The sequence below is a fragment of the Protopterus annectens genome, chromosome 1.part1, assembly GCF_019279795.1.
Source record: "Protopterus annectens isolate FY-2018-M chromosome 1.part1, PAN1.0, whole genome shotgun sequence".
In the NCBI taxonomy this organism is placed as follows: domain Eukaryota; kingdom Metazoa; phylum Chordata; order Ceratodontiformes; family Protopteridae; genus Protopterus; species Protopterus annectens.
In genome coordinates this window covers 119,894,770-119,918,106 of record NC_056726.1, presented here as the reverse complement: position 1 = coordinate 119,918,106, position 23,337 = coordinate 119,894,770, and the positions used below count along the sequence as shown (strand labels likewise).

Below are 23,337 nucleotides of genomic sequence, written 5' to 3'. Positions count from 1 at the left end.
GCTGAAGTAGCAGTAGCCCGGGTAGAATGAGTCCTAACATTAACAGGAACCAGATTGCCATGATAAGAGTAACAGAACTTGATGCAATGGGCAATCCACTTGGAAATAGTTTGCTTAGTGATTGCTTTCCCCTGAACAGTAGGAGCATAAGCAACAAACAACTGATCAGATTTCCGGAATATCTTGGTCCTGTCCAGGTATAGATGAAGCTGTCAGTGCACATCTAGAGAGTGCAAAAGACTTTCTTCCTCACTTTGAGGATTAGGATAAAAGGTAGGCAAATGATTAGACTGATTCAAGGCCACTGCCAAAACCACCTTGGGCATAAATGTGGCATTAGTCTGTAGAGATACCCTGTCCTGATGAAAAATAAGGAAGGGTTCCACAGCCATGAGTGCTTGCAATTCCGAAATTCTTTTAGCAGTGGTAATAGCTAAAAGAAAAGCAGTTTTCCAAGACAAAAATATTAAATCCGTGGAAGCTGCAGGTTCAAAAGGAGACAAAGTTAATTTCTTCAAAACATAGTTAAGATCCCAAGTGGGAACAGGAGCCCTTATTGGGGGCCGAATATTCTTAGCCCCTCTAAGAAATTGTTTAAGTAATGGATGAGAAAAAATCAGAGGATCTGTGTCATAATGTGCAGAAATAGCAGAAGCATGAAGCTTAACAGACGAAAAAGATAGGCCCGTATGTAATAACTCTGTCAGATACTGTAAAATCAGAGGAATGTTCGGAACAGAAGAATCACCACTCTGGACTTGACTCCAGGAGCAAAATCTTTTCCATTTTCCCACATACGATTTTCTAGTGCTGGGCCATCTAGCTTCAAGGGTTAAATCCAATATCTGTTTGGAAAGGGCAGAGGTGTTTACAGACCCTGGATCCGCCAGGCAGCTAGATGCAGAGTCTTGACATGACTGTGCAGTATCCGGCCATCCCGTTGAGACAGTAAATGAGGGATTTGAGGCAGAATCTAGGGAGGCTCCTGAACCAAGTTCATCAGAGTGGAATACCAGAATTGCCGAGGCCAATTGGGAGCCAGTAGAATCATGTGCGGTCTGTCCTGTTTTATCTTCGGAAGTGCCCGAGGTAGAAGAGGAAAGGGAGGAAAAGCATATACTGAGAGGTGTTTCCAACTGAATGAGAGGGCATCCACTTTCCATGCTAGTTTGTGGTAGGCCCTTGTGCAGAATGTTGGAAGTTGATGATTCTGAGGGGATGCAAAGAGATCTATGTCTGGACATCCCCAAGCCTTTATAATCATCCTGAATATCCGAACATCCAACATCCATTCGTGTGGATCTGAAATGTGTCTGCTCAATGCATCTGCCAGAGTGTTGTCTTTCCCTGGCAGGAACTGCACCTGTAAGTCGACACTGCAGGTCAGAGAAGTGTACCAGAGATTCATGGCTAATCTGCACAGGGGGTAAGAGTGAGAGCCCCCCTGCTTGTTGATGTACCACAGTACAGTAGTACTGTGTTGTGTTGTGTTGTGCAGTGTTGTCTGTCTGTATCAACAATTATCCTGGTAGAAGAAGGTCCCTGAAGGCTATCAGGGCATTCTGTACAGCTAGCATCTCCTTCAAATTTATGTGCAGGTGTGTTTGCTCCTTTGTCCAAACACCCTGAAGACATCTCCTGTGCATGTGGGCTCCCCATGCATAATCTGAAGCATCCGTTGTCAGAACTTGGTTGGTCGGCGGAGGACAAAAAGGCTTCCCCCTGTTCTGTAGACAGGCTTTGGCCCACCAAAGAAACTCTCGCTGGAGACAAGGCAAAATCGTGACCACTGTTTCCAAACTGTGGTAATGCTGAAACCAGACACTCTTGAGGTACCACTGCAGTTTCCTCATATGCAGCCTTGCATATGGTATTATCAGAATGCAGAAGGCCATGTAACCCAAAGCCTGCAGAATTTTTCTTGCAGTCAACTGTTTCATTGAAGCCAGGTGTCAGAAAAAAAGAAGCCAGTTGCACTTTTCTGTCTGGTGTCAAGGAAGCCATCTGGGTTGAAGTACTCAGAAGAGCACCCAGGAAAGTAATCTGCTGTGTGGGTACCAGGTTTGATTTCTTTAGATTCACTGTGAAACCGAGGCACTGAAGAAGATGCTGCACAAAGGCTAGATGCTGAAGTAGAGTGCCTTTGTCTTCCGCTTGAAGAAGACATTCGTCCAGATAAGGGTAAATTTGAATCCTTTTCTGTCTGCATAATGTCATTACTGGTGCCAGGCACTTCATAAAGACCCTGGGCGCAGTAGATAAGCCAAAGGGCAGCACAGAGAACTGGTAATGTTTCAAGCCCGCTTTGAAACGCAGATACCTTCTGCACTCTTGCCTTATAGGAATATGCAAGTAAGCTTCTTTTAAGTCCAAAGTCACCATCCAAGCATTCTTGTCCAACATAGGCAGCAGCCGCTGCAGAGTGAGCATCTTGAATTTTCGTATATCTAGGAAGGTGTTTAGTACAGAGAGGTCCAGGATTGGTCTCCACGAATTTTCCTTCCTGGGAACCAGGAAAAGTCTGAAATAAAAACCTTGCCCTATTTCTAAATTTGGCACCAATTCTATGGCCCTCCTAGCCAGCAGAGACTGAACCTGCCATTGTGCCTCTGCCCACTGATGATTTGGCAGGTCTGGCCAACCATTCGGTTTTGGCAAAGTGTGGAAATTAAATCTGTAACCTCTTGAGACTATGTCCAGAACCCATTTGTCCTGGGTTATGTGGTTCCAATTTTGATAAAAAAGAGAAATCCTTCCCCCCAAAGGAGCTTCCAGGAGTGGAGCCCCTGGAACCAGAAAGAGAGAGTCATAAAGACTGTTTTTGGTAGAGTTGAGACTTATCTTCACCTCCCTTGGGAGAGGGGGCACTCCACTGCCTATTCCTAAAATGTGACTGTGACTGTCCCCTACCTCTGGAACACCTGAATCTGCCTCTCTGAGACCTATCTGAGCCCGGAAAGGACCAAGGTTTAGTTGGCCAGTGTCTGCTAAATCTAGGATGCTGCACCTGTAGAAAATCCTTAACCGTCTGCATAGATTTGGCTTTGTCTTCCATTTTGGTAACTCAAAAATGCACAAAACACGCTGATTCCTAATGGCCCCAGTTCAAAAGCAAGTTCACAGAAACAAAGAGTAAAGGCAGTAGATGTCCAAATAATCCAATTGAACAGTAATTCTTGGTAAAAACAGGTTTATTCAGTCGACACCAGTAAGCGCTTTCACCCTAAGGCTTCATCAGACTTTTACAACTTGCTGTAAACTCATTTAACTTCAAATAGCCCTCCTTTCAACCTCATTGGTTGTATAATTAGCATTCTAAACAGTTATTTAAAGCACTACTAGCCATAAAACATCAACATGTATTGCTTAAAAGCATCAAATAGTCATGCTTCATAAAAACATAAATATATGTGCATATATAAACACAGTCACCTCTCATACAAACAAAAACAATAATTTAAAACATGTATAAACAGACAATTCATGAAAACTAAAGTCCTAACAACCTAATTCATTTTAAAAGTGACCAAAAATGGATGCAAGGAAAGAAGCATCATGAACTCATACCAGCTCTATCAATTTAATGATTCTAGCTAGGAGAAATTCAAACATACTTATTTCGGTCTAGGAAGTCTCCTACTTCTTAAAATGGTTTAATATGTACCTTATCATTGAGTCAGGATACATCCGCCTCCACCTAATAATCCAGCGGGTTTCACATTCTAGGGTCTGATTAATTAAATCCCACCCTGAGACTACCTTCCAACTTCTGTACAACACTGAACATAAAATTATGACCCATGCCCAGTTCCTGGTGGTGCTTGCCAGGGCATTCGAGTTGGTGCCTATCTAATGTGATAAGCGTGTTCCCTTATCGTTCTTTAAGGGTCCGATTGGTCTTTCCTACATAAAATGCAGTACAGGCCGTGCACCTGGCCAGATAAACAATGTTGTTACTATTACAGTTGGTATCGTGTGAAAATAGAAGGCACGCTCAGTAACTGGATGGACAAAAGTGGTATCCTTATTAATAAACATACATTGGTTGCATTTGCCACATGGTAGGGTATTGCTATCTGTTAGACTAACCTTCCTCTTATGATGATGATATTTAGGTTTACATAGCAATCTCTTTAGGTTAGGTTTGTTCTTGAATACCATATTTGGTTTGGGTCCTACCACCCTGCCAATCTCATCATCTGACAATAAAATGTCCCAGTGTTTTGCTATAATATTCTTAATATTAGTTGCTTCTTGAGTAAAAAACATAGGTACTCTGACGTTCACCGTGTCACAGGTACTAGCCTCCCCAGTGGCAGTAACAACTTCAGAGAAATAAGGTCTAGCTCTGCTGGCTCTCAAGCTATCAACTGTAGTACATGTCTCATCTATCCTTTCTGCACTATAGCCTCTCTCCATAAATTTGGCCTTCAGGGCCTCTCTTTCATTATTATACCCTTGCTCTGATGGATTTAGCCTGGATGCCCTCATGAACTGACCCTTTAATACATTATTAAACACAAACCGGGGATGCATACTGTTCCAATGGAGTAGTGTGTTCCTATAACAAGACTTTCTATGAACCGAAGTGTTCAGTAATCCATTCTCAAGTTTAAAAATATTCACATCTAAATATGTGATTTCATATTCTGAATAATTTAAAGTGAACTTCAAAAACTGGGTGGACGTATTCAAAAATTCAACGAATTCAAGTAATGTGTCTACATCCCCTGTGGGTCAGTTCATGAGGGCATCCAGGCTAAATCCATCAGAGCAAGGGTATAATAATGAAAGAGAGGCCCTGAAGGCCAAATTTATGGAGAGAGGCTATAGTGCAGAAAGGATAGATGAGACATGTACTACAGTTGATAGCTTGGGAGCCAGCAGAGCTAGACCTTATTTCTCTGAAGTTGTTACTGCCACTGGGGAGGCTAGTACCTGTGACACTCAAGAAGCAACTAATATTAAGAATATTATAGCAAAACACTGGGACATTTTATTGTCAGATGATGAGATTGGCAGGGTGGTAGGACCTTCTATTTTCACACGTATACCAACTGTAATAGTAACAACATTGTTTATCTGGCCAGGTGCACGGCCTGTACTGCATTTTATGTAGGAAAGACCAATCGGACCCTTAAAGAACGTATAAGGGAACACGTTTATCACATTAGGATAGGCACCAACTCGAATGCCCTGGCCAAGCACCACCAGGAACTGGGCATGGGTCATAATTTTATGTTCAGTGTTGTACAGAAGTTGGAAGGTAGTCTCAGGGGTGGGATTTAATTAATCAGACCCTAGAATGTGAAACCGCTGGATTATTAGGTGGAGGCGGATGTATCCCCTGGACTCAATGATAAGGTACATATTAAACCATTTTAAGAAGTAGGAGACTTCCTAGACCGAAATAAGTATGTTTGAATTTCATCTAGCTAGAATTATTAAATTGATAGAGCTGGTATGAGTTCATGATGCTTCTTTCCCTTGCATCCATTTTTTGGTCACTTTTAAAATGAATTAGGTTGTTAGGACTTTAGTTTTCATGAATTGTCTGTTTATACATGTTTTAAATTATTGTTTTTGTTTGTATGAGAGGTGACTGTGTTTATATATGCACATATATTTATGTTTTATGAAGCATGACTATTTGATGCTTTTAAGCAATACATGTTGATGTTTTATGGCTAGTAGTGCTTTAAATAACTGTTTAGAATGCTAATTATACAACCAATGAGGTTGAAAGGAGGGCTATTTGAAGTTAAATGAGTTTACAGCAAGTTGTAAAAGTCTGATGAAGCCTTAGGGTGAAAGCGCTTACTGGTGTCGACTGAATAAACCTGTTTTTACCAAGAATTACTGTTCAATTGGATTATTTGGACATCTACTGCCTTTACTCTTTGTTTCTGTGAACTTGCTTTTGAACTGGGGCCATTAGGAATCAGCATGTTTTGTGCATTTTTGAGTTACCATTATTATTTTTTCTGCACGCTGTTTCTGAGCTCTGTCGGCTGGCTGTGCTTTGTTGTGTTATTTGTCTTCCATTTTCTTCAATACCTCTTCAGCTTTGGACCCAAACAGAACATCGTGCTGCAAAGGGGAATCCAAAAGTTTGGCTTTAATCTGATCCAGCAAGCTTTGATCCCTTAACCAAGCATGTCTTCTAATAACAGCACCAGTTGTTGCAGCCCTACAAGAAGCTTCCAAAGAATCAAAACCACAATGCAGGGTATGTTTACCCACTTGTTCAATAGCATGCAAAAAATCCTGTAACTCCTGATTATCCGCACCAATAGACACAGCTGACATCTTTTCTTGAAATACAGACAAAAGGTATTGTCGATACTTCAGCATATGAAATTGACAGTTCAAAGCCCTAATAGACAATGTAGCAGAAGTACAAACCTTTTTACCCCATCTCTCCAAAGCCCTGGACTCTCGGTCAAAGGGAAGAGGATTTTTAGCAGAGGCCACTTTAACACCCTTAGGACCCTGAGAAATTGTTTCTGGATCAGGCGAAAGATTTTTAAAAAGAAATTTATGAGAATCTGGAACCCTATAATACCTATCCGGTTTGGCTGGAGTAGGGGGAAAAGAATCAGGAGACAGAGAAGCTTCCGAAAAAACATCATCAACAATGTCCAATACAGGGGGAATAGCCAGAGGCTTATGCTGTGGGAGAAGAAGAAAATCCCTAAGCCTTTTCTTGGATTCAGAGAATTCCTGCCATTCCCAGTGAAAATGCACCCTCATATCATGCAAAGTTTCACCAAAAGAATTATCCTCAGGAGGAGAGGCGGAAGGAAAAGAATCTTCAGCATCAGAATCCTCATAAAGAGGAAAAGAATAATCCTGCTCAAGGGAAGAAGCAGAAGAAACAGAAATTTGGTCTGAAGAATCATAATCGGACTGTAATCTAGGCTTCTTGTCAGGAGGGGGATGAGAACCCCTGATCATAGTTAAGAGATCTTCAGCCATCCTAAGCATCTGCCTCTGAGGCCTAGGACCCTGATCAAAAGGTGCCTGTGCTAGCTACTTCACTTTAGTTGGAGCCTTAGACTTTGACTTAGCATGTAAACCTGAATCCACATTTACAGGAAGCTGTGAAGGCCTGCAAACTCCCTCAGAAGCCGGTACCTGCCTACTGGCTCCGGACCCAACTGAGGGAGCAGTATCCGAAGTTCCAGTCCCTGGCAATTCTGAAGACCCCCATCAGCTCCACACCGGAGTTGGTACAGGCAATTGGTTCAAAAGAGGCGCCTCACTGACAACCGATGAACCAGCAACTGGCAATAACTGAGTAACATCCTTTACTGTGGATCTCGGAGGCCTGTCTGCATCCCTGCACCTCTTACACACCCCAGAAGCCGGAAAAGAGTTTGAAGACATGTTATAATTAAACCTTTTTCCAAAATAGTAAAAGGCAAAGTTATATCTACACCTAATAGTACGCTGATTAAATCTAGCACAAAACACGCAATTAGCAACGTCGTGGTCAGGACCCAGGCAGGGAATACAGTAAGAGTAAAAATCCCTATGAGGTATTTGCTTCCCACAAGAAATACAATTATTAACTTTTTCTGACATCTGACTGGAGCAAGAAAAAGACCTCCCCAATGGGGTACTTATCTGTAAAAAATGAAAATCCTGGGATTAGATCCAAAAACAAACAGGAACAGGCCGACCGGCATCAGTGAACTGCAAAGGGCACCACGCGGCAAGAAAAGCTGGGGAAATGGTGTCAGCTGAGGTCTTTATACCTTACGGCGCATTGACGTCAGGATAAATGCGACATCAGCTGGCGCCCGATCCAGACTTTGGGATTCTGGCCAATCAGGGGCTGCTGCTGGCAGGAAGAACCCTACAGTGATGACTGCAACAGTGAACCACGAAGGACATCTAAGTGAAGCTGGGGCCCTAACCATATTTTAAAGCATGCCCCCCCAAAAAAAAAAACTGCTTTAAATTACATTTATTGCTTAATAAATCAAAATTTGTGTGTTTTAAATTTGAGCAATCTTAAACATTTCCTGCAATAACAGAAACAATATTTATCAACCAATAACAAAAATGCCCATTTCAGAACATTTTGACCATAAAAGAAAACTTGAAATGCTGTCATTAAAATCCACCAATGTCTATGACCATCAGTTATAGCCACTTGACTTTGTACACCTCAAACATTCAGCTGTGATAAAAAATGGCCATAGTACAAGCACGAATGACCAGGATCTTGTGAAGAGGCTTTATTTATCAAAATATATAAAACACAGAAAACTTGCAAGTGCTTTCTCCCTTACTGCACTTTTTGAAGTAGGTAAATGATCCACCATGAAGCTTAAGCATTTACAGTTTCTGTATTGTGTGGCATGCAGCATTTCACTGTCTTAAAGTGATAGATTTCAAAACTGACATATATTTAATCATTATGCAGACTATACAACACAGAATGGAATTCACAGTTGAGCATTTTTATGATACTGCACTTTAATCCAACTGTGTTTACAAATCCTAGAACTCAGTTGCTATTAGACCCATCAATAACCTGTCATTCTTTAAATAAAAGTTAAACTCAGACTCTTCCTGCTAGACTCCTGGTTATGTGCCTGTCATTCCCAGGGCTAAAACCTTCCTAAGTTACCCCTTGGTATTTTTCTTCTATGTGCCAAAGCCCAGTAACTAATTTTCCTGCTATATGCATCTTTATTTCTCGTTCCTATTGCTCTGTAGCATACCTCTCCAATTTTTGTCAGCTATCTTTCTCCCTCTCTACAACATAGTTGTGTTCTACTCAAGTACAATGAAATCTCAGCCTTATGCATGCCACTCATTTAACAGTATCAGCTATCTCTCCTTCATACCTAGTTTTCCTTTGCTACCCACTTCTGCCAAGTCACCAGTATGCAAGCCTTACAATCCTATGTTATGATTGTTAAATATATCATCATATCAATGCGCACACTGGACAGTCCAAAGTAGAAGCCACTTTATTAAACCACAAAGTTTAAGTGTACAGTATTCCTATAGAGCATGATTTCAGTTTTTGATGAAATCTTGAAGAGAAGTCAATGAAGCAGCTTAAACTTTGTGGTTTAATAAAGTGGTTTATACATTGGACTGTCCAGTGTGTGCATTGATACAAAGTTTTGGTTATATTACAGCATACATTCCACAGTGTTATTTTTTCATTATTAAATATATTCTATGTTCTTAATGATACCCACACTATCCATTGATGTATAGTTCATGTAATTTCTCTTCTGTACTTTTCCCTATAGATGTGTACTTTCTGAAAGTTAATATATTGTACTATAGTTTAATTGTCTAATTTTCTTGAACTACAGTCATTCTGATTTTGTTTATCATACTATTGCTTAACTCTTAATTTTTTAAAGTATATTCATGACAAATGTGCCTGTTCTTTTGTGAAACTCTTCTCTGCATTCATGATGCTGTATATGTACTACTGAAAAGGGGCTTGTCTGCCCAGGCAGACTTTCCTTATAAACAGACAGAAATACATAAATAAATAAACAAATAAATAACTTTACTATAGATTTAAAATGTCTTAGCTAAACATATTACAGATAAGGGTGAAATACGTGATTTTAAATTCTGCACATTACAGCTTTTAAATACAGGTGTTAGAGCTGGTTATATTATAAACGTCACAAAGCCATGTGAATATAATAAAGCAAATAACATAATATGAGAGTTAATTATGGAAGCATGTTTGGATTGTGGCATTAAATGCAACTATTTAATGTATATAAGTCTTGATGAGTACCTTCCTATTGTGGACCCTGTTTTCACAAAATCTCACCGATATGACACTGATATATAGACTGTATTTTATATAGCATATATCATGGACAGATGGAGGTTGAAAATAAAAAAGACAGCTGGGTACACAAAACCCAGGATAAAAAAACACCCAGTCTTGGTATGTGCACTGGTACCAAGACTGGAAAAAATTACAGTGTAGATCACCTTCTTCTTCTTCTTTTGGCTTTTCCTGGTTAGGGGTTGCCACAGCGGATGACATGTCCGCTCATGATTGGCAGTGGAGTTTTACAGTGTCGAGTTGCCAGCCCGGCGCCCAATCTTCCACAGAAGGCACGCACATGCACTCACACTTAGGGCCAATTTAGAGTGTCCAATCCATCTACAGCATGTCTTTGGGATGTGGGAGGAAACCGGAGCACCCGGAGGAAACCCACATGACCACAGGGAGGACATGCAGACTCCGCACAGAAGGCACCCCAGCCGGGGATCGAATCAGAGAACCTCTTGCTGTGAGGCAACACCACTAACCGCTGCACCACCGTGGCCGCCCACAGTGTAGAATCACCAATACATGGAAACATTCCCACAGTGAGGTTAAGACAGGCTCAGGGAGAGGATGGCTCCCTTTCATAAAAGGAAGTAGTAGTTGACAAAATCCACAAAAACTGACAGGTAAAAAAAAAACATAAAGATGATAGAGTAGACTACTGAGAATAAGGAATAAATTATTTATTATTATCATTATGCAAGAAGCCCAGAATTTCCAGACAGAAGATATTCAAAAAGATTAAGAGAGAGAGAAATTAGAGGAAAGAAAAATGCTTGCACAAGAAAAACTGTCAAAAACTTCAAATGCAAATTTGTGTTCATTAATCAACAGATCCAGGAAAATATAGTTAGAGTAGAAGTACTGTTTTTCTATAACTGTGTGAAACTTTCCATCTGTGTTATTTTTTATATTCCCTGTGACTGAAACTCTGCTTTTTACTGTAAATGGACCCAGCTATTCTCCTATATAAGTGTCTCTGCCCTCCTGGAAGACCAGAACTGTGTCCACTAAGCCCCAACCCCATCATTCGTCGGGGATATCATCCAAACTTAAAAGAAAAGACTGTCAAAATATCCTTCAAATTTGACTAACTGGACCCAGCTATTCTCCTATATAAGTGTCTCTGCCCTCCTGGAAGACCAGAACTGTGTCCACTAAGCCCCAACCCCATCATTCGTCGGGGATATCACCCAAACTTAAAAGAAAAGACTGTCAAAATATCCTTCAAATTTGACTAACTGGACCCAGCTATTCTCCTATATAAGTGTCTCTGCCCTCCTGGAAGACCAGAACTGTGTCCACTAAGCCCCAACCCCATCATTCGTCGGGGATATCATCCAAACTTAAAAGAAAAGACTGTCAAAATATCCTTCAAATTTGACTAACTGGACCCAGCTATTCTCCTATATAAGTGTCTCTGCCCTCCTGGAAGAACAGAACTGTGTCCACTAAGCCCCAACCCCATCATTCGTCGGGGATATCATCCAAACTTAAAAGAAAAGACTGTCAAAATATCCTTCAAATTTGACTAACTGGACCCAGCTATTCTCCTATATAAGTGTCTCTGCCCTCCTGGAAGACCAGAACTGTGTCCACTAAGCCCCAACCCCATCATTTGTCGGGGATATCATCCAAACTTAAAAGAAAAGACTGTCAAAATATCCTTCAAATTTGACTAACTGGACCCAGCTATTCTCCTATATAAGTGTCTCTGCCCTCCTGGAAGAACAGAACTGTGTCCACTAAGCCCCAACCCCATCATTCGTCGGGGATATCATCCAAACTTAAAAGAAAAGACTGTCAAAATATCCTTCAAATTTGACTAACTGGACCCAGCTATTCTCCTATATAAGTGTCTCTGCCCTCCTGGAAGACCAGAATTGTGTCCACTAAGCCCCAACCCCATCATTTGTCGGGGATATCATCCAAACTTAAAAGAAAAGACTGTCAAAGTATGTTTGTACTACATGTTTAATCCTAAACTTCTCAACTGTGTGCCTAGTCTACCTACTTGCCCAGGACTGCCAGCAGCCAACAGCACCAGTCCCCATCAACTATTTGACCAGACCCTCATTCATTGCACTGCCATCACTACCATTGTTATTCCCATCTCCTATCCTTTAATACTGCTTTTTCCCTTCTCATTCCCTTTTTTACCCCTTCCTTACCTCCATACAACTGAATCTAAACCTTTCGACCACTAGGTGGCACCCTTCTACTTCTATGTTTTCCTCCCTTTCGGCTCTTTGCTACACTTACTGGTTACGCTGATCTCTACCTGTATCTTTTAGTCTATTAATTACACTTTTCTTTTCCCCTGGCCCTTGTCAAACCACCCTCCTATTCCTACTTGTCTGCTATAAATCTGCCTCATCACCTACCCCTATAGTTCATACTATTTACATTACCTGTTTTAACTTACCTACTGTTATTCTACTTTACTGATTGTTTTCTTCTGAGCCATTATCTACTCCTTTGTCTCTTCCGCTCCGTTAGCCCTCACGGGCTCACTCCGCTCCCCTCCCTGCCCCCAAATCCCACCCGCCCCTAGTGCCTCCAGCTATATCCCTCTTGTAACCACACCCACTTCCTCCCTACACCAATCACCCACAACTCCCTAGACACACCCCTATCAGCCTATCATCCTATTGTAACCACACCTACAGCTAACCTAAAATACTACACTTCATTTTCTAAACTTACACCCCTAGCACTATTCCTACTAACTCTTTACTCCACTCAACCCTGTTACACTTTCCTTATCCACTGCGCAATAAACTTACAAAACACATAAGACAACCACAACACTTAACACCAAGTAACATTTTTAGTCATGCCTTTAAATCCCCCATCTATCTCTATTTTACTATTACTATCTCTTAAACTATCATATCTTTATTACCTCACCCAGCCTCCTACTTCTTATCATTCACAACTTTATCACACAACCTACCACCTGAACTCCCCTCCCACCCTTAAACTCTCCTATTTCTCCCCATCTATACCCAATAACACAACTTCTAACCTTCTCATTCAAAGTTTTCCCCTCACTGAGAAACCCTATCCCCATAGTAGCTAAAGACCCTCTGATCATCACTACAGATCCTAATCGTTTCCTCACTCTACTCAATTTCCTTTCTAACCCAATTTTTCATCTCATCACCAGCCTTTTATCTGGTGACATCCATCCCAACCCTGGCCCCTCCACCTCTTCCTCCTCACACAGGCCAATATTATTTACTTCTCTAAACTCACAAAGTATTGTCAATAAAGTCCCTACCCTCCATGCATGGCTCATGTACAACAAACCTGACATACTATCTATTTCAGAAACATGGTTAAAACCCTCTATAAAGGATTCTGAAATTACTCCACCTAGCTATTCAATCATTAGAAAAGACAGGACCCAAAAAAAATGGCGGTGGAGTTGCTCTCCTATATTCTTCTTCCTTACTAGTTACCCCCTATAACAAACCTACTCCAAAATTTAACAATGCTGAAGTACTCCTCACTCTCCTACAAGTTAACAAGCACAAACACATCTGTCTAGCATCCCTTTACATCCCCCCAGGGGACAATATTTCCACACTTGAAAACATCCTCTCATGGCTCTCTAACAATATCAGCAATGAAACCATAATCTTAGGAGATGTAAACATCAACTGGGCCTCCATCCAGTCTTCAACCAACCCTCTTAACATCAACCTATTTAAGTTTTCCCAGCTAATCAATACAATAACACACCCATCAACAAACCCTCCTGTGGCACCATCCTTGACTGGATTCTAGTGTCACATCCCCACTATTTCTCAGACAGTGGTACTCTTCCCGACCCTCTTAGTGATCATTTGCCTACTTTCACTTTCGCCTCCCTTGCATCTCTTACCGCACCCATAATTTCATCACTACCCGCAATGACAAAAACTTCAACCCATCAACCTTCATATATTCTCTAAAAGCAGTTAATTGGAACAATCTAAAGACACTACCTTTAGAAGACGGAGTTGCTCACTTCAACTTTACCTTCTTAGAAATACTTGATTCCCAAGCTCCTCTAAGAACAAAAAGAATAAAAACAAATTCTGCCCCCTGGTTAACCAAAACCACACTATCAATCATGCGCCTTAGAGACAAAGCCTGGGGACTCTGTCTGAGAAATAAGACCCCACAACAACATATTGCTTATAAAACCCTTCGAAATAAAGTAAAAAAGCTTATAATCTCTGACAGACAAAAATACTTCTTCACACTCCAAAACAACAATAAAACTAACCCACAAAAATTTTGGAAGGGAATCTCTACCCTCCTAAACCCCAGCAAACCACACACCCCAACCCCAGACCCAAATATCCCAGACCTAGATCTAGCTACACAGTTCAACTCCTTTTTCATCGACTCTATTAGCAAACTCACATCCTCCATCACACACCCCTCCTCATTACCTAATACACCCCCAATCTCTCCCACAAACAACCCTCCCATCATCACCACTTCCTCCTCACTCTCATCTTCTCACCATCTATCTTCCACCTCTTCCACTACTCTAACTCCCTCTTCACCCATATCTTCCTCAAATTCTCTCTCTTCCAACTCTTCTCTATTCTCATTTAAACCTATTCCCACTTCCACCATAAAGAAACTCCTTCAGAAACTGAAGCCTTGTACCAATGCTCCTGACAACATTCCCTCTTACTTCCTAAGTATAGCCAGAAGCTATTGCCTATCCCATCAGCATTCTAATCAACCGCTCCATCCATGAATGCACAGTGCCCCTACTATGGAAGCAAGCCTTCATCATCCCCCTCCACAAAGGAGGCAACAATTGCAACGTCAACAACTTCCGTCCTATTGCTATCCTGTCACCCATATCTAAACTTCTGGAAAAGTGTATCCAGCTTCAACTCCTACCACATCTCTTAGATAACAACCTTTTAACCCCTACACAACACGGATTCAGGCCAAATCATAGCACTATGACAGCCCTCCTGTCCTTTCTTGAGACTGTTAATACAGCACGCGATTCCGGTCACATTGTTTCCACCTTACTACTAGACCTCTCCAAGGCCTTCGACACTATTTCACACAGCCTGCTCCTATCCAAACTGTCAGAACTTAACCTCTCTCCCTCCTCCATAAATTGGTTCTCCAGTTATTTATCAAACAGATACCAAGCTGTAATATGGAAGAAAGCCACTTCCTCCTTCCTTAGCACCCCCACTGGAGTCCCCCAAGGATCTATTCTTGGTCCCTCCTCTTTAATATATTTATAAATGACTTCCACAAATCCATCCCATTTGCAAACATCATCCAATATGCAGACGATTCTACCATTATCTGCTCTGCCACCTCCCCCTCTCTGCTCCAAAAACTTACTCAAGAAGCTTTCTCAATTACTGAGCATTGGATGAAAATAAATCACTTAGCACTCAATGCCTCCAAAACAAAACTAATGGTATTTACCCCCTCCAAATCTACTTCTTTCAATATAAACTCTTTCTCAATTACCAGCCAAAACAACTCACCCTTGGAACTAGTATCTGAAACTAAGCTACTAGGTGTTCAAATTGACAATCAGCTTAAATTCAACTCCCATCTACAACTAAATATTAAGAAAACTCATCAAAAACTAGGTATGCTCTACCGGCAGAATCAGTATCTTACTAGCTCATCCAAAATCACTCTCGCTTCCTCCTTTCTCATCCCTCTCTTCTACGGGGCTCCACTACTGACTAATCTTCAGACCTCTCTAAAAAGCCAGCTTTCCTCCTGCTATAACAAAATTGCCAAATTCGCAAATAGCCATAGGTCCTCCACCCACCACTGTTCCTCTCTCCATAAACTAAATTGGCTCGAACTACCTAATCATCTTATCTATATACAGCTGACTTTAGCTCATAAGCTCATTCTCAACCCCTCTCTTTGTCCCTCCCTGTCTTCTGCCTTCAAAATGCACCTACCAAATAGAGTCTTAAGGTCCAACAATCAAAACCTACTCAAAGTTCATAAACCATCTTATCCCCCAGGTAAACACCTATTATCCTCTAACCTGTCCCGTCTCTGGAACTCACTCCCACCATCCATTCGTACCACCTCTAATCACTACATATTCAAAAACTCTCTCCATACACATCTCAGGTCCCAATGGGATTGTTCTTGCTCCCACCCCTCATAAATATATGGCATCTTACCTCCTCTATGCCTTCATACTCAACTTTACCTAACAAAGCTTGTGTTCCTTCTGAATAACTACTCTGTAATGTAATGTTATGTTCCTTCTCAATTACAACTCTGTTATGTAAATCACATTACTGTCTCAGCTCACTTACTTCGCATTAATCTTCATTTATTGTATTGTTTGAATGCTTTTGAATTTTTGAGCTAAATATTTTATCTACTACTTGTATAATTATCATTATATTTAGCAATCTTGTATGTACCTAATTTTGTCTGTGCTGGAGCTTTTCTCCCCAGGACTCCATTGAAAACGGGTTCTTTTGGCCCAATGGACTATCCTGGTAAACCAACTGCAAATAAATAAATAAATAAATAAATAAATGCTCTTTTAGTATTTATTATTAAATATATTTAAACTTTTCACTGTGGCTGGTCCTTTTTAGAAAATATTTAAGCCTTGAGAGTATTTGCACATATTTATTTGGTGATAACTCTGGACATTCGTGAACATCTCACTGTTTTGTCAGCATTACCATTTGTCTTAATATTGACTTCACTCAGTATAATCGGGTACCCCCATAAGAGCCTTAGGTAGCTGGCTTTGTAGTACCTGGTGGTGGTGATAACTACCTTATAGTCTGGACAGGAGGGGGCATAGCTAGTAAACCTGTGCCAGCCTTTCCTAGATGTGTGTGTTTGTGTGTGTGTGTGTGTGTGTGTGTGTGTGTGTGTGTGTGTGTGTAAATCAAATCTCAAAGTGTATATGTGTGTGTGTGTCAGCTACTTGGTGCAGGGACATGAAGCACTGGTTTTACGGAGAGAGTGGTGGAGGACTTGGCTGAGAACTTAACTCTGCATCTGAACCAGTGGGGAGTCTTACTGGGGACCTGGAGGGAGACAGAGAGAGTAATTCAGACACTGGACTGAGTGTGTGCCCTGTGTGTTCTTAAGGGAAATGTTGTTTGATGCAGAGAGGTCTACATCTGGAAATACTGACTGTATCCATTTGTATTCCAAGTGCACATCCCTCTCCAGTGTCAGTGGTGAGTATTCAGGCTCCTTGATTACTGGCCCAGAGTGGGGATGTCACAATCACAGAGGAGGAATGTAGAACAGAAGATAAGTAAAGCAGAAGATAAACAAATAGAAGCTGAAGTTATGGAATACCTGTGAGGTGAAGGATTAATAACACAGGTTGTGTCACAGCATGATGGAACAATGTAAGGAGAAACAGGTTGAAAGGGAGACATCTGAAGAGGGAATACTGGAATGGGAAAGAAAACAAGATTTAATATGGTGTAATATTATAAAAAGGAGAAGCAAAACTAATCAATATATAAAAGCATCACCAATGATATTTGAAGAGAAATACAAGCAAAGGCATTCAGATATAGAAAATTTTACAATACACAAAAATAAGAAAACAAAGAGGGAAAGTAGAAAAGAGGATTAGTAATGGAGAAGTTAAAGAAATAGAAACTGGAGTTATGGACTACGCACAAAGTGAGGGATTTAGTGTAGAAAATACAACTCGGGGAACATCACAGCAAGGAGGCCGCAAATTAAGGAGAAACAGGTGGAACAGGAAGACCCTGATCATTTGACACATGAACATGTTTTGTTGTCTTCAGCTGGAAATCAGTACAAAAGTCCAGTTGGAAATGCACAATGGGTGAAGGGGAGGGAAATAGTGGCATCTCTGATGCAGTCTATGTTGTGGAGTGGTAGGCCAATGAGTTCCCATATGAATGAGCAATCGATGATGCAGGATGCAGCTGAAGAGAATATCTCAGAAAGACGTTCTGTAACTTTCTGTAGAATGCTCGCATGAAACACAGAGCAAAGAATGCGCATTCAGTTTAGAAGAAAATGATCTAAGGGAAGAGATGCTTGATTTAATAGAGATGGATAGTCATATTAAGATCAATGAAAGAAATAGATTACAGAAAGTAAACAAGACCCAAAATGTTAAATGAAATAGACAACTGCAGTAATCCAGACTATTAATAGAAATTCATTTGATATAAAAGAAGTAAATAAATTATATTACTGTGCAGCTAAATTAATAACATATAAAGTTATACCACAAAAATCCAAAGCAATAAGGGAAAGGAAGAGAAGAAATGAAATGCCATCATGGATTGCATTGAATATTGAAAACTATAAAGTAATTGAGACTAGAAGTGTCACTGAAAGAAGAGTATAGAAGAAGGAACAGAACAACAAACATATTTAGAATGATTGACATGATAAACTTATGTGCAGTATTAGAACAGACCAGATCTATCAGACACTATTGCAAATAATAAACTAAAGATATCAGCACAGGCAGAAAAACTTGAAAATATATAGATAAATATAAAGGGAAAGGACAAAATAAGCAATTCATTGATAACCCTAAAATGTTTTATACAGCATTGGGAAACAAAACAAAAGGAATAGAAACACCATGAAAACAAGAAGCAATAGGCTCATTTTGTAGAAATATTTATGAAGACCCTGTGGAACATAACAAAGATACTGAATGAATAGAATAAGTAAAATAAACAGTTTAGAAGTTCAAATGTACATGATATGACATGGGATGAGGAATAGCCAGAGAAATTGAAACAAAATTGCAAAAAGCTCCTAACTAGAAAACCCTAGGACAAGATGCAGTACCTAACTTCTGGCTAAAAGTATTAACATGAACATGTAGACTTGAGTAAGAACTACTTATATGCACATCCTGAACAAACACCAACCTGGTTAAAACAGGAAAAACAATACTACTCCTTAAGAGTGAATCTATAAGCCATGCCAAAAACTATAGACCAATAACTTGCATTCTGTAAACTGGATTTAATGCTGACATAGTTAAGCGCCATTTGGAAGCAAACAATACAACAAAAGGGCAACAAAAGAAATTCATATCTGACAGAGGATCACTGTTGTTAAATAAAATCATAATAAAGAATTGTAGAGGGGAAGAATCTAAATATGGCATGGATAGATTACAAAAATGCATTTAACAGGATCCCACATTCATGGATAAAAGATTACTTACAGATATATAAGATATAGCCTGCATTAGTCAATTACATTACAGTGACCATTAAACAGTGGCAAAAATTTCTGCAGCTAAGCCTTGATAAAGGACAAATTATTATCCCATGGGTAAAAATTCAAAGGGGGAAATTCTGGGGTTACTCTTTGTCACAGCTTTGTCTTGCCCTTAACCCATTAAGCTGTCTACTTAACAGATTAGGTTATGGTTACTAATTTGGCTCCCAGAAAACAACCCATTGTAAAGACTTCTCATCTTTATTTTGTAGATAACTTAAAACTGTATAGTTCATTAGATAAGGAGCTGAAAGCACAACTGCAAGTTGTTGCAACTTTTGTCATTTGGTCTTGATAAGTGTACAAAAGCAACATTTAAAGAAGGAAAGCTGCAGCAGCAATTAAACATCAGTCTGGGACAGGAATGTGATATAAAGGAGCAGGAGGCTGTGCATAAAATATTTGGGGAATGGATGAAGGATCAACAATAAAACAAACAAATGCAAACAGAACTCAGTAAGAAATATTTTAGAAAACTAAAATTAATATTAAAAACAGCCATGACATCTAGGAACAAAGTTCATGTTATAAACCGATTTGCTCCTGCTGGATCAGTTGGACAGGAAAATAAGAAAAAATGCTTATCAAATGATATATAAAAATCAGTGTATAAAGATTATATATTCCTCATTCTGAAGGAGGTATGGGCCTCATCGAAATTGATTACCTGTATAGATCTGCAATTATGGGACTACATATATAGCAGCTGACCTCATCAAATCCAAAACTAGTGAAAGTTTTAAAAAAATGAGGAGACGTCTAAGGTGACTTCCCTGCTTAATTTGGCAGAAGCATACTGGTGCCAAGTGGGAAAAGAAATCAAACATGAAGTAGACATTTTACTTTAAGACATTCCTCATTACATCCAAATGGAATGTTTTCCTAGGTACATACCTTGTTTCTTCAGAATGCTCATTTAATACATTATATTTGTTGAGGTAATGTTCTGCCTCCTTTAGGACAACTTCAGGAGACCAGTCACGAATCCAGATCACCTGACATCCACGTAGAAGTCCAGGATAGTTCCTAAAAACAATGCAGGGTTTAATGATTGCAGCTTTCCTTCTTAATAAATGTGCATTGACATCTTCCCATGATGGCTTATCACTAGATGTATTTGGTTAACAGGAATAGAATAAAAATAATACAATGCAAAAAAAAATGTTAATGATTCACACAGGTAATGACAATTAATTCCTTTTTCTACTTTTATATTTCTAAAAGCTATATAAATGGAAATATCCATGTACAGTTCCGAGAGGAACATCAGTGTTAGATTTACTTGTTAACATCTCAGTAACTCAGACAGGAACAGTAAGGACTCCACATGGAGTCCTTATCTATAAAAAAGGATTAGGGGCCGTACTGCTTGGAATGCACTATTTTAGGTTTACTCTAGGTGGCAGCAATCATGGCTGAAATTACTTTTCTTGACTGCTGCTTTTGCACTGTGAACTCTGAAAATTTACAACTGGAAAAACTGACATTTTCTTAGTTAGTATCATAGCAGAATACCAGGCTATCAACCCAAGGGGCCATTTTGAGTTTGTCTGAGCTCCTGAAATAAAGTTGCATAGGTAATGGTTCTCAGATGTTTTGTGGGAGGTGCATTTACTTGGGCAGGGGTAGTGAATCATGTATAAGCTTCCTCTTTCTGTAAGAGACGTCATTGCCAGACCAGGGGTGTATTTGTGGTTTGTCATTCACTGGTCCAGTTTCTTCTTGAATAAATGCAGGAAAGAACTCAGCTCCACATGGATGGAAAGTCTGCTCTAAACAAAGGGGAGTCTCTGGGACACATACTTGTCCCTCCAGCATATCTTATTTATGTTGCTGGTGAGATTTAGGACCCTAGATTGGATGTTTCTGCATCTGGGTGTTTTACAGATGTTCAACAGTTCCATTAGGTTAGATATGAGAAAGTTTTATTAGCTAGGTATAGGTTGCCTCTCAGAAGCCTGTAGGAGATCAGATATAGGAAGAATGATTTGAGATGGTCTATGGAGGACTTGTTTTTACCACAAGAATTCTTTTTGTGGGAAATCTCTGAGGATGCTCCGACTGTCACATATGCTTAGGGAGGTACATACTGAAGGGGGTACTGTACTCAGTGACTGGTCTTATGAGGGCAGAGTACAATGGGAAGATGACCTGTTTGGAACTAGATGCCATTCATTTACTTAGAAGTTGTGCAACATGGAATGACTTCTTCGCTGAGGCAGAAGCATGTACATCAAGTGCCAAATCTGCTCTCAGGGGTTTGCTATCAATGTGACAGTTTATAAAGGCAGCTGTCTTATCAAAAGGTAGTATGATGCACTTTTTGGCATTAAGGTTTTGGCCATGACTTTGGCACCAGTTATTAGTTTGTGTCAGACCTTCTTGGAGGATATTTGTATCTTGGGGTGGGATCAATGACTGCTCCCAATTTGTAATCATCTGCAAATTTGGTCAGCCAGGAGCCCTTGCCATTAGCCTTAACATCCAAGAAGTAAATGCCAAACACTAGCCAGCCCAGTACTAAGTTCTGGGGCACCCCACTAGTGGCAGTCATTTTTGTGGAGGTAAACTCCCCTGTTCCAACTTCTTGGGTCCTATCTGTGTGCCAGCTAGCTATCCAATGGGTGACATATGTACCTAATTTAGTGAGCTTGTTAATAATGCCTAAGTGGAGTATCAAGGCAAAGACCTTAGCAAAGTTGAGGTAGATAGTATGTATTGATTTTCCCTCATCCATCACATTTTTCCTAAAGAAGTCCACCAGATTGAGCAGGTAAGACCTGCCCTTGACAAATCCAAACTGGTTATCTCTGTCTTCATTTATGATATCCATGACTATCCTCTTTACAGCTTTGCATATCAAGCTAGTCAGACTAACTGACCAGTAATTCCCTGGGTCCATGGACGGGTCTCCCTTTTGCACCAGTATAACTGTTGCAGTCTTCTCTTTATTTGGTATGAAGCCTGTTTGGGGGGTTTGGTTGAATAAAGATTCTAACAGAACTGACTGTTCATATTTCATGCTATTAAGAAGGCATCTTGTGATATTATATGGACCCATTGATGCAACGATCCTGGCCATGGACAGTGTATTGAGGTCTAGCTCTTTGATGAATATTTGAGGAGACATGGATGTTGGAAATTCCAAATGAATATCAGGGAAGGGGGGGGGGGGTAAAGCTGCAATCAAATTTTTCAGACAGGAGATTAGTTATGTCTTCTGGTTCTGTATCAGTGACACCATTTACAATTAATTTGGTACATTGCTGAGTATTGTCTTTGAGGTTTTGCACATAGTTGAAGAAAGCCTTGTGATTGTCCTTGGTTTGGGTGGTTATTTTTACTTTAAATTTGGCTTTTGTATAATTAACCCCCTGAGTTCCTTGTTTAGACTGATAAAGGAGTTTTTGCTTTGCTGGGCGCTATTCTACATAATTATTGGCATGAGTTTCATCCTGTTGTTTACAGCCTATTCATATTTGAATTCCACCAGGACAGCTTGTTTTTTTGTGCTAGTACTGCACTTTTTTCGGACAGGTACACCAGTCTCTATACAGATGCTTATGTGGTTATATTGGGTTTCTGTGAACTTTTTTACATAGCAGTGTTCTCAGAGTTGGGGGGGGGGTGACATTTAGTAAGGAGGCCATTTAGTAGTAAGAAGTTTGTCTTACGATAATTCATAAAAGTTCTAGAGTTTGCAGCTGTCACTGGTTTTACATTTACTTCAAAAGAGTCAGCTTTATGATCTGACCTGACTAGCTAGGATTTTACACTGGGAGAGTGCATATGTGTGCAGCATTCTGCCACATTTGTGATGACCAAGTCAAGGATGTCTGAGCCCCTAATGAGTGTACTAAATAATTGGTCCAGGATGCTGGCATTTACAAAGCCCAGAAATTTCTGTGCCTGCATGTTAGAGGTTGTGTATGATTCCCAATTTAAGAGGTAGTTGAAGCCACCAATTATTATGGTTTAAGGCTGCACAGGAGTGTGTTGAGTGTCTTTAAGTAAGTGTTGAGGTAGTCTAGGGTCATATAGGGGGACCTGCATCTTTCTAGAATATGGTATGGGATCTTATTTATGGTGATTTATATGAGGAAAAGCTCAAGCCCTTCATACTGGTGAATCAGTCTTGAGGTGTATACTTTTTTAATGTATAGATTCTTCTTGTGCAGTAGCTGGACTAAATGTGTGGAAGGCATTGTAGCCCTGCACTGCTGAGG

The 23,337-nt window shown here is 40.1% G+C and overlaps 1 protein-coding gene across 1 annotated transcript in view; it reads right to left on the bottom strand.

Moving 5' to 3' along the window:
• LOC122814238 (dynein axonemal heavy chain 5-like) overlaps positions 1-23,337 on the bottom strand; it is a 3,525,594-nt gene that overhangs the window by 1,229,441 nt on the left and 2,272,816 nt on the right. The window contains exon 76 of the mRNA XM_044086840.1: positions 20,006-20,137. Within this exon, the coding sequence (XP_043942775.1) occupies positions 20,006-20,137 (132 nt within the window). The remainder of the gene's footprint in view (positions 1-20,005; positions 20,138-23,337) is intronic.